General features: G+C 42.1%; 1 protein-coding gene across 1 annotated transcript in view; it reads right to left on the bottom strand.

Moving 5' to 3' along the window:
• The window catches only part of LOC126385482 (cadherin-22-like), a 246,946-nt gene that overhangs the window by 56,645 nt on the left and 174,876 nt on the right, over positions 1-15,425 (bottom strand). The window contains exons 5-8 of the mRNA XM_050037217.1: positions 11,868-11,987; positions 7,130-7,297; positions 4,062-4,243; positions 698-954 (exon numbers count right to left, since the gene is read on the bottom strand). Of these exons, the coding sequence (XP_049893174.1) occupies positions 698-954; positions 4,062-4,243; positions 7,130-7,297; positions 11,868-11,987 (727 nt within the window). The remainder of the gene's footprint in view (positions 1-697; positions 955-4,061; positions 4,244-7,129; positions 7,298-11,867; positions 11,988-15,425) is intronic.

Genomic DNA, 15,425 nt, shown 5'->3' with positions numbered 1-15,425 from the left:
AAGAGCAGCTTTCTTGTGCAAGGCATTTGATCTGGTCCACTTGTAAATGCTGCCGTGAGAACACGAACCAACTCTAGGCTATTATACAACTTTGTAACAAAATTAGTCCCTGATTCGGACCAAAGCAAGACAACTCTAGGTTTGAAAGCACCCTAAGATAATTCTTAATGAACTGCAATAAAAGGGGTCAAAACTATAACAAAACATTCATTCACCAACTCTCACACAATTTGTGCAGTATAATCCAAATCTTATTTATCCAGTCAAATGCTCAGACAGCCCTATCTGACAGGCAACTGAACAAAAAGTAAATCTTATTCATGCTTTCTTCAAAGCCAGATTTCATTGACAAAAGAGTAATTTTACCTGCTGATCATGAGAGCTGCTGGTCTACCACAACCTTGATCAGTAGTTTGTATTATTGTGCCACTTTTGAAGACACTTTTAAAGAGTTACTTTAGATTCACATGAAGGTTTGAGAGTCAGTTTATCAAGAATTTTCTGAGATTTTTGGATTTGGATCACCTGAAGCAAACATTTTCTTCACAAATTCAATGTTACGTTGGATGAGCAATTGATATTCAAATGATCATTTGGGAATGTGAAGTATGCCTTTAAGTCTCAGACATTCTACCATTTTTAACAGTATAAAATAGTTTTCTTTCAGGTGAAATCAGCCTTACAGGCCTTGCCGTACCTGACAGGTTTATTCTTCACATCTGGATCCCTGGCTTGGATGATGCCAACCAACGCTCCTACTTTGGCATCCTCCTGCACTTCCATAATAGTGCCCTCTGCTGGTTGAAAGATGGGTGGCTCATCGACATCCGACACGCTGACCCGGACAATGGTCTGGTCTCGGAAGGAACCCAGGTCCACGAAGCGAGGATCGACATGCTTATTTACTGCCTCCACCACGACATTGTGCGTGCGCTTGCTCTCAAAGTCCAGCGGCTGAAAGAAAAACAAGATTCTGTGTCATTCCACATTGAACCATGTACAGTGACACTGTGCTCAGTGCTAGTATAGTGTACATATATCCCTTCTTTTTTGAGACAATAGATTCTTTCAAGTTATCGTTGTGTCTGTATAGCACCACTAGGTCAACATCACCGGTGGTTGCTACAATGATTACGACTGTCACATGTTGACAGTCCATTGAAACAACATTGATCAACACTGCTGCTGACTGAGTGTCACATGTTCATTCTGCCGTTAGACCCCATTCACAACAGCAGTGTGTCCCTTGGGAGAAACACTTTCATCATCTATGTATTCCAGTGCAAAGATATTAGTGTCAGCATTCAGCATTTTATTTCAAGGTGAAAAAAAGTTTAAAAACAGTTCAACTTTTGAAGACATACGGCACAGACAGTACCTGTCAAACCCCAGTGAGAAACCAATGATCATCAATCATCAAAGACCAATCATCTCTCTTTCTGCGTCTCCTCAGTGCACCTTTAGTTTCTCTGTCTGAACAAGACCTACAGGCTGTTCAGCTTGCTGACTAGAACGATTTAGCTGCTGCGAGCAAGCAGTGTTAAAGGAGAATTACGCCCATTTTTAATTTTTATACACTATTTCTATGGTTAAATACAGTCCAAACATAGTAGTAAACATGAACAACTCTCTCCTAAATCCAAAGACTAGAGTGCTAAACTCAAATTTGTGATGTCATCAAGTATTAAGTCTGGAGCAGCTCCACAGACAATGAAATGGGGAAGTATTCTAGATGATACTGAGTATATGAGTACATTTTCTGTTTTACAACTGATATCACTACAATTTAATAAAGCTCGTTTGGGTTTAAAAAAGAAAACAGACATTCTGTGGGTCCATAAAATCAGGCTCCTATTCATAGTCTGACTTTATGAAGTCAGAGGTTTGACACAGCTGAAATTCATGGGGCACCGACATGACATGTCACATAGGTGATTTGAAGCAGGGTTTGTTCCTGCTACACGAACTCTGTCTTTATAGAGTGTGGTTCCTGCCAGCTTCACCGTGTACACCGTGTAGCTCTGCTAAGTAACAATTCAGTTGGTTATGGAGGGTTTGGATGTGTTGGCTCATTCACTGGTACTGAATTAAATAATTGGATAATTTTACAGAATGCATTGATGTCGTTGAGTCATTTCAATGTGAAATGTAAAAACACCTACAAGGTTGCTCTGCTGCTTTGCATTGCTTCTGGTAAAATGAGGTGCTCTTTTTACTCACATCAACAGATAGAACTGTGTAGAAAAATGTACTATGTACTATAGTTTTTACCAGTTGGAGGGCCACAAAACCACGTGCACAGACAAAAAATATACAAAAGCCATATGAAAATAGTCCTGAGCAGCAGGGTGCAGGCACAAGCATGCATGGCTTATGTGGTAAAGCGAAGCAGCATCAGCTGATTATAATGCAGACGTAGTTGCCACATCCATGTCCCATGTATTTCGGGCATTACTTCTCTAGTTTTTAGCTTTGAGTGAGTAGCTCATGTTTAGAAATATCTAGGTGGTGTTTCCCTTTAACTTTATCCAAAGAACCCTGAACAGTGGCTACATGCTGACCAGCAGAGGCACGGTCACTTGCTGATTTCTAGCCAACAGAATCACAATTACTGTTCATTAGATTCTGTCAGAGACAGCAGGGACTGCTGTGTGTCACAAAGAAGTTTGAAGTTCTATTTAAATATTAAAGGTATATACAGTCACCAGCCAATTTATTAGGTACACCTGTTCAAGTGCTTGTTAACGCAATTAGCTAATCTGCCAATCACAGGGCAGCAACTCAATGCATTTAGGCATGTAGACATGGTCAAGGCGACCTGCTGAAGTTCAAACCGAGCATCAGAATGGGTGGTCCCTAAAAGAGAAAATATCCAGTGAGCAACAGTTCTCTGAGTGAAAATGCCTTGTTGGTGCCAGAGGTCAGAGGAGAATGGTTCAAGATGATAGAAAGGCAACAGTAACTCAAATAACCACTGGTTACAACCAAGGTCTGCAGAAGACCATCTCTGAACCAACAACACGTCCAACCTTGAAGCAGATGGGCTACAGCAGCAGAAGACCACACCAGGTCCCTCTCCTGTCAGCTAACAACAGGAAACTGAGGCTACAATTCACACAGGCTCACCAAATTTAGACAATAGCGGATTAGAAAAACATTGCCTGGTCTGATGAGTCTCAATTTCTGCTGCGACATTCAGATGGTCGGGTCAGAATTTGGAGTGTTTCCTGCAGCTTGCTGAATCTATTCCATGACAAATTACCACAGTTCTGAAGACAACAGGGGGTCTAACGTGGCACTGGCAAGGTGTACCTTATGAATGTTTGTAAGCACACTCACTAGCAAAACTTTAAGTAAAAGCAAACTGCACATTTACTCTTGTTTGGTGTTTTGCTTTGCTCTGTTTGTGTTTTTTTCTGCGCTGTGTTTCTTGGATGCCTGCTGCCTACGGTCTGGCTCCTGGTCGCTGCCTTTTTATAAAGTCCCAGCCTCACCTGAGTGTTCTTGGGGTACGCGCCCATAAACGTCCCAAGCATAGAAAATAAGAAGTAAATAAGGAAGCACACAAAGAGGGCAGCGGAGTCTCTGGACAGAAATACACCACCACACACTGAGAGTGGGTCATCAGTTACGATTGAGAGGGATCACTTCTGTTTGAGTATATACATTGTTTTCACACAGAGTCCTGCAGCATATATCTTAAAGTACAAAAAAATAGCATATCTGGAAATGGGACTGTAGCAACTCTGATTTTTGAGTCACCCTTTTCCAGCACAAATCTTTTGATTCTTGCATGTAAGTGTGCGGAGAAAATTGTGATTATAGATTCGAAGCACAAGGATTAAACACTCTTAACTAGCTCATTGAGCGTGTTGGTGTCATGCTGTGGAGGTAAGAGCCTGGATTGTGTTTGCAATGAAAAGTGGGGGTTCAACTTTAGTTTTTAAAGCCAAAATGTTATATATTTGTATGTTTTTTTGCCTCTATATACTGACAAAATCAATAATAATTGGCTTAATTGACAATAACAGAAGCACAGCTTTGCTTTAACTTCAACGCACCTTCTTGATGGAGACAATAGCTTCCTGTGTGTCTGCATCTGTGGTGACCTTGAAGAGCTCCCCTTCCTCTTTGATCAGATAGCTCATATCGGTGTTCTCTCCCATGTCTGCATCTGTGGCGATGACACGTCCGACTGGCGTCCCAACAGCAGCCCCCTCTGACACAGAAAACTGGTACATCTCTGGTGTAGGTGGCCGGAGGTGGAAATTGTATTGACGGATAAAACAAGGAGAGTTAGGTTTAGCAAAGCAACAGAAGGGATGAAGTGACAAAAAACAGTGTAGGTGTTAGAAAACACCACAAAAGAAGAAGGATGAGAGACAAAAGTAACAGGGAGAAGAGGAAAAACTGTGGAGGAAGGATGAGGAGAGATAGATGGCTGTACAGTAGGTGGAAAAAGGAAGGTGGCAAGTGAGGATATTGGTAGGAGAGATGGATGGGGGCAAAAAAAACCAGAAAAGTGGGAGGAGGAAGGGATGAGAGAGTAACAAAGATAAAGAAGCTGAAGAGAGGAAGAGACAGGTAATGGAAAAATGAAGCTGGGATGGGATTATAATGAAAGAACAGCCACAAGTAGACTTCAGGCGGTTATTGTCAGTGTGATCATCACATTCACATAAAAGGGAGAGTACAAAATAATCTGTCTTCTATTCAATTTCCTCCATCGGAACTCATCCCAATGTTTTGTTTGCACTACATTAACACCAGCCCTACTTATCTGCAGATTATTCACTGATTAAAATTCACATCAGATTTACATGATATCCTTGCTACAATATAAATGGATATCAAACTAGGGCTGCCCCCTGATAGTCTGCCAGATGTTAGTCGATTAGAAAGGTCATTAGTCGGCAAGATTTCATTGGTCGCTTCGTTGCAAAAAAACAAACAAACGTGAAGCTCTATCAGGAGCTGCGCCTTGTCAAAATAAATCAAAACCTATATGACTGGACCATGTGGGAATTTAATTTGAAAGGACAGACACAGGAAGAGGCCACGCTCAGCAGTCACACAGGAGTCACGTTACAAACCAATCACAGCCGACAGATATCTTTCCCTTCTTCTGTAAATATTCAGTCTCATAAATACGGAGAAGTTGATCATGTTAGTGCAGGGCTACCCAGAGCTTTACATCTGTCCCACGGATGACAGGTCTACACACCTATAAACAGCATCTGGAAGAAGATCAGCTCTGCACTCAGGATTGCAGGTAAATAGGCTATACGATGCATGTAAAGGTTGCTTAGCAACCTCAGACGCAACCTGCCACTATGCTCTTGGTAGTAGTACGCACAATAAAGGCACAAGAGTAGCACCCAGCGCCCGACCTCGCGTATTCCAGGCGGTTAAAGACGCAGTATGTGTACGGCCTCTAATTTCCAGGGCTGGTACCTGCGGTTATTCCACAGGCTAGTTAATAACATGTCAGTAGCTACATGCCCATTAGCCACTTAGCACCATCATTACTGCTTTCATTAACAGGCGGCTCGCTCAGTGTGTGACGTGCACTTGTAGATAAAATATAGGCCTATATTAATGAAGGTTCATTAGTACAGTTTTGTATTTCTCTGACCTTGAACTCAAACCTTTCCGCCAAAAATATATAATTTAATAATTAGATTAATATCATAAACGCGCAGGCGACTAGTGAACCAATGGCTCTAAATGACGGCTACTGGTTGACTAGGAAAATTCTCAGTCCAGGGCAGCCCTAGATAAAACACTATAATAGAATATGCAATTGAATTGTTATAGTGAAAATCATACTAATAAAGCATGTATCATTTTAAGTAAGTGACGTGATTCTGAATGTATATAACTTTTATTTGTGCTGACACACATTGTCAATCCCTAATCTGAGTTCTATTTCAAATAACAGAGCAGACTGTGGGAAATATATAAGATCTGCCAGAGTTCATTATAAACAAGATAAAAAGATTGAAGTAAGGAGATAAAACTTCATTGTTCCCAAGAGGGAAAACATCAAAGTCCTTACATATACAGCATGCCATCTTCCTCTGCATCTTATTTATGAAGCGGCTTTCCGCACTCTATCTATTCCCCCATACCAAGCAGTGAAGATACTATAATCCTGCAGGGTTTATCCCTCTGACTGGGTAAATATGATTTACTGAGATGAAAAAAGGATTTATACAGAAATAAGAAAAGGTGTGTGGAGACATATCAAATACAATCAACCAGGCTGTCAGATGCTGTTCTCCCAGCTGTAACAAAAGTAATAGTATTATGGTTTAACTCCAAAAAAAGAGGCCAGGATAAAGAGATGGAATGAAAGCCAGAATGGGAAGTACTATTTTATGCATACAACTAGTTATTATCAGTAGCATTTAGCATGTCAACAGTAACTGAGAAGAACACCACATTAGGTGCTTTCAAGTACACTCATTTTTTATTGTGCTACTTGTGCATCTGTTGGTGCACTATGTCTGAAATAAACCAGACTCTTTAGCTTTTTTTTTTCTTCAAAGAACGCTCTCTCTCAGCTGAGTAAGTCTTTGTTAGCGTGTGGTGAGCTGCATGTTTTCACTCTACCTGTTGCACATGTGTGCACTGTAAGCCATGTGAACTCCATTTAGCCCAGAGACCACCTCACCGTCAAACCCATAACATTACAATGAGGGAACAATCAGCCATATTGATTCAATCCTCTCTTGAGCCTCGCTTAAAAAGAATGATCAAATGAGCGGTGGAACGTATCAGTTCTCCACATTTGATAGACTACTTTGTTATGGGCTGAGGGTTCGATTGGTCCATAAATTCAAGTTAGTTGATTTTCTCAGACGAGACGCAGCACAGTCAGTACGGTTGCTTATTGGTGTCGGTGACCTGCAGGTTGCAAAGTATATTGTGAGTCTTCTATCATCCCCTCAGTGTTTCTGTATCTCGGCGTTTGCTTTCCTCATTATTTTTCCTTCTTCTCTTTAGTTTCACGTCTGTCTTTTTTACATTCTCAGTCATTTCTGACTCTTTCCTCTCTGCCATTTCCTCCCTCTCCTCGCCATCCCTTTCTCTGCCTTAAGTAAGATCATGTGCATGAGACACTCACTCTGTGGGAAGCGCGGTGGGTTGTCATTAACGTCTGTGATCACTATGGTCACTGTGGTGGAGCCGGAGAGACCGCCCATTTGTCCTGCCATGTCTGTTGCCTTGACGACCAACTCGTACCGATCCTGTGTCTCACGGTCCAAATCTGCCACTGCCGTCATGATGATCCCTAATAATTGAGGGACGGAGGAGAGATTGAAAGAGAGAGACAGAGACAGAGAGTGGGGGAGAGTAGGAGTAGTAAGTGAGGCCAACGGAAAGGTTACATTAGCGCTTCGCACTTATGCAACAACCAACTATATTTACCCTCTCAGTTTGAATATCAACTTCTGCTAAGCACTGTATTATGGAGACACAAGTGCAGCGCATTCCATTTCACCTCCTCAGACTGGCTGGATGGAAGAGATTGTGTCATATTTGCGCCTCTGCTCATACACCATTTTGTGGCTCAGCTGTATTAAAATGAATAATATATAGGGGCAGAATGAAGGCATGCCTCAGCCACACTGAACAGCATCACAGCTCCTCCATGGTGGGAAAAACTGCAGTCAAACCTAAGAAGTGGACTTTCAAAGAGCAACTGAGGGACATAGGGAAAGTGATATAATGTAGAGAGTGAGGTAGAAGGCACACACAGAGAGAGGCACATTAAATGCAATGGCTTCGTTTATTTCAGAAAGCACATCCTGTTGCATTTTAACACAATTAGTGGTCAGTTAAAAACATTCTGTTGACTCAGTCCTGCTAGTCTTTGGATTTAAAGAACTATTATGAAATGTAAAAGCTCGATATCCTATTTTCAACTAATTATCAGCAGAACATCAAAGCAGTGACAATCTTTTGTGGAAACTAGGGAACTAGGGTTTTGGTTAATTCTGCTTTCATTAGCCCACCGGAAACTAACCGTTTAATTTTTGAAGGGGGACAAAAACACAAATTAAGGTGAAATACAAGAGGCTTTGTCTTTTAGTCCAGCGCTCCATTAACACAGTGTGAGATTTAGAGCCGCATTTCAAAGCATTATCCATTTAGAGGTGGCAAAATTTTAATGTTTTGTGATGTAAATGTCTTGTCTTTCATGTGATAATCTTTTGGGTTTGCTGGCAGACAGCCTGCTAGCTGCGTTAACATGCAGAAATGCAGTGCCCACTGCCTCCTGTCTTGTCTCTGTTGGTCAGCTGACGTTAGCCTTGGCCACTCTGCACTGCACACCACCCGTATTCAGAAAGAGCTAGCTAGCGGCACATAACATTTAGCGACTACCACTGGTAATGCAATCCCACCGCTGGGATGGCATTGCTACGGAAACATGGTGGCCACCTCCCCTGTCCCCCCAGGTAGTGAGTAAGTGGCTTCATTTAAGCCACAGAACTCCTTTTGCTGTGCTGTGCTGACACTGCTAATGGTGCTAACAGAGTTAACAGTGATAACATATTTAACAATGCTAAAGGTGCTTTGGAGGCTGGCCACATAGTTTCCACAGCAGCACTGTTGGATCAGGATAGCATTATTAGCGGTTGCTTGCTCCTACTAAACCCAGATGGCGCACGGTGCAGTAAATTGAAGAACAGCAAAATTAACATACAGACCAACATGTGTAAGTGGTCAAAAATATTCTCAGCAGTTAACGGATTAAAGTTTAACTGTTGACACCCTCAGTGGAAGCATATCTGGTGCCTACGGCCTCCTCTCTGGTCTCTGCTAGTTAGCTGATGTTAGCCTTGGCCACTCTGCACTGCACACTACCTAGACTCAGAAAGAGCTAGCTAGCGGCGCCCCTCATTGGGCGACTAACACTGGTTATGCAATCCCACCACCGCAACGCCATTGCTAAAGAAACATGGTAGCCACCCCCCTGGTCCCCCCAGGTAGTGAGTAAGTGGCTTAATTTAAGCCACAGAACTGTGAACAGCTGTGCTGTGCTGACACTGCTAATGGTGCTAACAGTGATAACATATGTAACAATGCTAAAGGGGCTTTGGAGGGTGGCCACATAGTTTCCGCAGCAGCACTGATGGAACAGAATAGGTTATATTTTCGTTAGCTTGCTCCTACTAAACCCAGAGGGTGCACGGTGCAGTTAACTGAAGAGTAGCCTTGGTCACTCTGCACTGCACACTACCAACATTCAGAAAGAGCTAGCTAGCAACACCCCTCATTGGGCAACTACCACTAGTTATGCAATCCCACCACTGGGACACCATTGCTACAGAAACATGGTAGCCTGACTAGTGCTAGTAAGAGGTTGGATTGGAGACAGGCCCAGACAACATTTCGGCTAATCTCCTGAACAGTTATTTGCATATGAATTCAGGTAAATTAGTAAAAAACTGAGAAAAACTTAATTTTCATTATACAATAGCATATGGCCAATGCGTTTCACCTCTTTTACTCTCCACACAGACTGTTAATCTGCAGGCAACCAAAGCCTGCAGGAACTTACTTAAACTACAAACGAGCTACTAATGGACATCAGAACGCTTCTAATAGCAAAATCTTGTCCTGTTGCCTACATATTTTCCATACATATGCAGATATCAGTTGATGGAGATTGTTAGATGTGACTCTGGACCGTTATGTCTTGTCTTCAGGTGGTGGTATATGACATCCTCTTTGTGAAGTTCACATAAAAACTATATTTGGTTACTCAAACAGCTAGTACAGGTCTCTCTTTTACTTCTACAGTATATCTGTCTCCCTCTCACAAACTAGCACATATTCCGTCTTGGTTTAAAAGAGACATTCTCCTTGTGCTGCCCAGCAGCATCAGTAGCTGGCTGGTTTACTGTGCAGTAGTAATATAATTCCACTTTACCCCTTGGGATTTTCCACATCAGAATCTATTGATGCATTTCCTGGGCTTGGTGTGCTGTCTCACTCCCAAAGGTTTGCATTGTGTTGGGTACACAACTCACTGATTCCAGTCACATTTAGCCCAGGGCCATGTTCTATGAGTAGCCAAAATACAGTACATGCAGCGCTGGAGTTAAAGAGGGAGACAGATGACATGCTCCTCTTTCATCCACCAAAGGCCAGAGGGGATGCATCTAAATTAGGGCTGTCACAAGTAAAGTCCCAATCCGCAGCTAGTATACAGTACCGTTGCTCCTAACATCATGGTTGAGACTACATGTAGATGAGTCTGCATGGCCTGTATTCATGAATGCAGTCAGTTAGGTCTAAGCAGCCCATATTCAAATGCACATCACGCAGCCTTAACATTAACCAATTTAACCGAGTAATAGGGCCGTGTACACCAGCTGTGAAATAGAGCCTCAGTACGGTAATGCATTACATTAATATAAAATAAATGATGATGTTCCAATATTTTTTTCCTCACATCAATTACATTTCTGTTTTCATCTTGCTAAGCAAAAGAAATCTAATTCTAGTGTGTATCTGTGAAACCACCTGCCCTGCTGTTGGGGCCTTGGCTACGATCAGACTTGAAAAGAAGCAGTTCTACTGTGCTAACATGTCAGCAGGCCTTTTGCACCTGTCTGAATGTCACTTGCTTTGCCACCATGTGTGTCAGCAACCAAGATATTTTTCATAAACATTAAAATTTTTCATAAATATTAAATACTGTATTCCCGGATGAAGGATGCAGGTGTTTTTTTCAACATCTATTGTTAAATTATTACAGTGACAGACTAATAGAATAATCAGTGATGGAATAGCAAAGTAGGATTTAATATATGTAAATGTGTTTTAGCAGGTGCTCCTTTTTTTTTTTTTTTTTAAGTTCCTTTTTTTTTAGTTTTCTGTGTAACAATGGAAAAGCCCTCATATACAGTGTGTGGTTCAGTTCTTGTAAAATCCCCTTTGACTCAGATACTCAAAAACACCTACAGAGAATTGAAGCACAGCTAAAGTGGCCAAAAAAACATAAAAAAGGAGAGTGACTTGCTGCTCAGTTTGTTGTCAGGGTGAGTGAGAGTGATATTAATGAGGCAGATTTCACAGCTGTTTTGTCTCCTCTTCACTCGGACCTCCTTGACACGCACCTATTAGGCTGGCCCGTCTGCCTACAAAATGGGGGAAGGGGGTGGGTGGGATGAGGGTCGTGAGACAGAAGCTGGAATGAACCATCCAGTCTCCTGGCTAGTCCCACCAAGGCAGAGCCATTTATCATCCCTGCACCCAGGCAGACCAAATCAAAGTGGTTGAGACCAAAAAAGGAATCATTAAAACTTTAGTGCTTTTCCCTGGGGGAGCATTCGAAAGCAACACCAATGCTAAGCTATTGCTGAAAGACTGTGGGTCAGTCCTGTAAGCCCCAGACCAGACGGGGAGAAGGGAATTATCCATTATATAGTTTGGGGAAATGCTTCGTAGAGTAAATCCAGATATGTTGGAAATATATTTTCTAGCTTAGAATGCCCTGGTGATACAGTATGTGCAATGTTTATGCTTACCTATCGTACTAAATCAGTTAAAGGCTTGACAGTAGCACTAAATAATGTGTTGAGCCAAGTCATTTGTGCCATATGGTATTTCAAGTGTTTGCTAAAAGGAGCCAGTAGTTATTGGCTAAAACTCCAGAAAGTTGCTTGTTTTGGGCCAATTGATTTTATGTTTTTGGCCGCGAATTTTGATTGATTTGGGAATTATGGTCTCTGGGCTTGAGATTGCTTAAGGTTTTGTAGATAAAAAAGAAAAGCAGCACAAGAAAAGCGCATAAGAAAACAAATAGCAGGTGTAGAGAGGACTGAATGTGTGGGTGCTATCATTCTTACCTGTGTGTCTGTCAACAGTGAAAAACTTTTCTCCATCCAGTACGCTGTATACCACTCTGGCGCTGCTGCCGTATGTAGGGTCATCAGCATCTGACGCAGTAACCTTCATAACGGACGTTCCTGTTGAAAAGAGACAACATTGTGTCAAAACAGAGAATAAAAGCTTCTGAGCCTGGAGGCCACTGGGGAAACTTGAGACAAGTGCTGAAATTTAGTTAAGTTCGTGTATACTGTATATGGGAGGGCAAATGTGGGTGTTTTCTTTGTGTGTGTGTCAGTAGAAAAACTCTGGTACTTCTATCTTTGTGAGAACCAATATAATTTCAGACCTTGAGAGTGAGGACATTTGAATAAAAGTAGGACATATTGGCCCAGTGTTGCTCTTTCAAAGGTCTGTTGATGGCTACACTTTGTTATCATGGTTCATATTAATCTTTGCTTTGGGTTAAGGTTAGGTTTCACTTTGAGTTCAGGGCTCCTGTTGGGTTTTTGTTGCACAGAGAATATGGATTCTGAGTTCTTTACACACTAGCGCTGAATGGCGCACGTCAAAACAGTTGCTCTTATTATTTTCTATGTATAACCCAACACCAGCGGCAGTGAGATGTACGCTAGAGCCTTGCACGGGACTGTTTTCTTCAACCCGCTCCTGCCCGCTCCCACTGAATTTCTGACCATTACCGCCCGCAACCACAACGTGTGTATTACACTCCCGCCCGCTCCCGCAATATGTATGTCCACTCCCGCCTGCACCCACAAAACTCTGAGAATTTATGCCCGCACAATAATAGAGATCGATGATTTTGTGTCTTCTCCCGTTCCGCAGGAGAAAACACGTCATTTTATAGGCTATTAATTAATAAAGAGATTCATGGGGTTGTTTGTTTCGTTTCCCTGGCCTGCATGTCTTTTGACGCACTGGTCAGGAATAGCGCTCCTATTTCGTTGTTTTCATTTTGTTTTTAATGAAATAAAGGCTGTTTCATGTTCTATTTTCCTCCTCTGTATTTTATTTATTTTTCTACCTTTATATAATCACGCAGTGATTGAGGTTAAGGCAGGCCTGGCGCCAGGATGAAGTTACTGAGGGGGCGGTTAAAAATTACGAGGGGGCAAATCTTTATTATGCAACATAGGTTCACAGTAAGTTATAAAGAGCGTGCAGCCGTGCGTAATTGTCGCGCGTAATGACAGCTCGTCACCGGTGAAACACAATAAACTGCATGTCTTCTTTCATGTTTGTCTCATGACAGATGGAGCTTACAGCCAGACAGACAGGTGGAGCAAGCGGCAAATTGGTATGAAAGCTGGTTCAGGGCATATTTGTCCATTTATGAATAAATATAGAGCGGAAACACTTATGCATGTGCACCAAGATCCCGCAGTGGGTTTTTTTAGCCGCCCGTTCCCGCCAGCAGCAAAGTCCAAACTGCCCGCTCCCGCAATATTTGCATTGGGTCCCGCGGGACCTGGCGGGACCCAGTCCCAATGCAGCCCTCTAATGTATGCCGGATGTGGCACTTTACGCCTCCTATTTTCAGCATTGCTGCTCATGAAAGAAACACATTTTCTTCCCCACTCACTCCTTGTTTGAACATACCATCATTCTGGGAGGTGGACCAGATACAGGGAGCTAAAGAGTGTTAGATACTGGGGGTGGTATGACTGTATACATGATTTGATTTGTCACAGCAGTCCTCTAAGCTGGACCATTAAACCCATCTGCCAAGTGCCGTTTATGTTGGGGAACTAATCAACAATTTATAATGAACAAAAGTAAATATACACTGAAGATACGATGCGATGCGATGCGATGCGATACGGTAAGATGCAACCACTTTTATTATCCCGCAAGGAGATTTGTCTTGGGCAAAAAAGTGCTATACACAGCTGCACAACACTGAATACAGTACCGCAGGAAAAACAATGCACAGCGGACAGCATGTTACATAAATTAGACACAAAAAATTGAGGCAAAATATCATACATACCCCATAATAAATTAATCAGAGCATAAGACAGCAAACTATAAAAGGCAAAAAAACATGTGATTGTGAGATCACAGTGCAAACTTAAGCAACTGAGTCTACTGCTTAAACTAACCTGCACCTCAGCTCAGTGAGGCACTACCACTATGAGGGATTAACTAGTTGTTTGTTCATTATCCCATAGATGTTGGGAGGAAGGGAAACTTTAAACAGTTACTTTTACATCTGTTGGCTTTGTAATATTATGTAAAAGTTGATCGGTTAGAATTCTGTGTGCATGTCTTAGTACAGTTTTGTAAGAGGTGTTTTGTAAGGGTGGATGTTCTTTCAGATCAAGTTTCATTGCTAGTTTCATCAAATCTGCAATTTTTGTTTTCAGCTGAATCATACCATGATGCTATGCCGAATCTAATATTATCCAGCACTGCATTGTAGAATGAATGATCTCCGAAACAGTCTCAATTTTATAAGAAAGTGAATCCTTTGAGCCAGCTGAACAAATGGAAAATCCATATGGGCACTCCATTTTAAGTTGTTATCCATTAGGATGCCTGGGTAGTTGCTCAATTGTACAGTCATTATAATTACAGGGTCATGGGCTCTCCCCTCCCAGGGGTCAAATATAATTTCTTTATTTTTGTCAGCGTTAAGAATGATGGGGTGGCTGTCACAACAGACTTTAAAAATTAATGATGACAATAAGGAGTAAAGTAACTTATAATGAAGATATTGAAAACCATGTACAATTTGAAAGGTATAAATTCCATACTATATAATCTTTCATTCATTTTCCGTAATTGCTTATCCTGTTAGGGGTCACGGGGGGCTGGAGCCTATCCCTGCTGACATTGGGTGAGAGGCGGGGTTCACCCTGGACAGGTGGCCAGACTATCACAGGGCTGACACATAGGAGGAAGGAAGCCGGAGTACCTGGAGAAAACCCACGTGGACACGGGGTTAACATGCAAACTCCACACAGAAGGGCTTCCCCGCCCCATGGTTTGAACCCAGGGTGGGGTGTTTGAACCGAGGGGAACCCAGGAACCCTCTTGCTGTGAGGTGACAATACTAACCACTGCACCACCGTGCTACCCTCCATAGTGTGTAAACCATGGTAGTTTTACCTAAATAGATACATTTTAATAATCTTGATCTCTATAGGAGTGAGGACATTTGTCCAAAAGAGGGACATACTGCCTGTTCTTGCTCTTGAAAGGTCTTTTTAAGTTAGAGTTGTGTTTTACGGTTAGGGTAAAGGTTTGAGTTAGGCTCATAGTTGTGACGGTAATTGCTGAAGTTGTGGCTAGGGAACGCAGCCCATCAATAAGAGGGACTCACAAGTATAGTAACAGCAGTCTGTGTGATTTTGTGCACACATCTTTGTGTACATCGATGCGTACTTGTCTGTGATTATACTTGGGAGATGGAGGTTAATGCATTTGGGTACTACCGCACCAGGTTGCTTTTTCATCTCTATGCACATAATTTCCTAAACACATTTTTTTGATGTTTCAAATTACCTTTTCACTACATCGATGCTCAGAGTTGTTTTGCCTCTCATTGGCACAGA

The sequence above is a fragment of the Epinephelus moara genome, chromosome 24 (assembly GCF_006386435.1).
Source record: "Epinephelus moara isolate mb chromosome 24, YSFRI_EMoa_1.0, whole genome shotgun sequence".
Lineage (NCBI taxonomy): Eukaryota > Metazoa > Chordata > Actinopteri > Perciformes > Serranidae > Epinephelus > Epinephelus moara.
The sequence above is the reverse complement of the archived record's forward strand: the minus strand, read 5'-3'. Positions and strand labels throughout refer to the sequence as shown.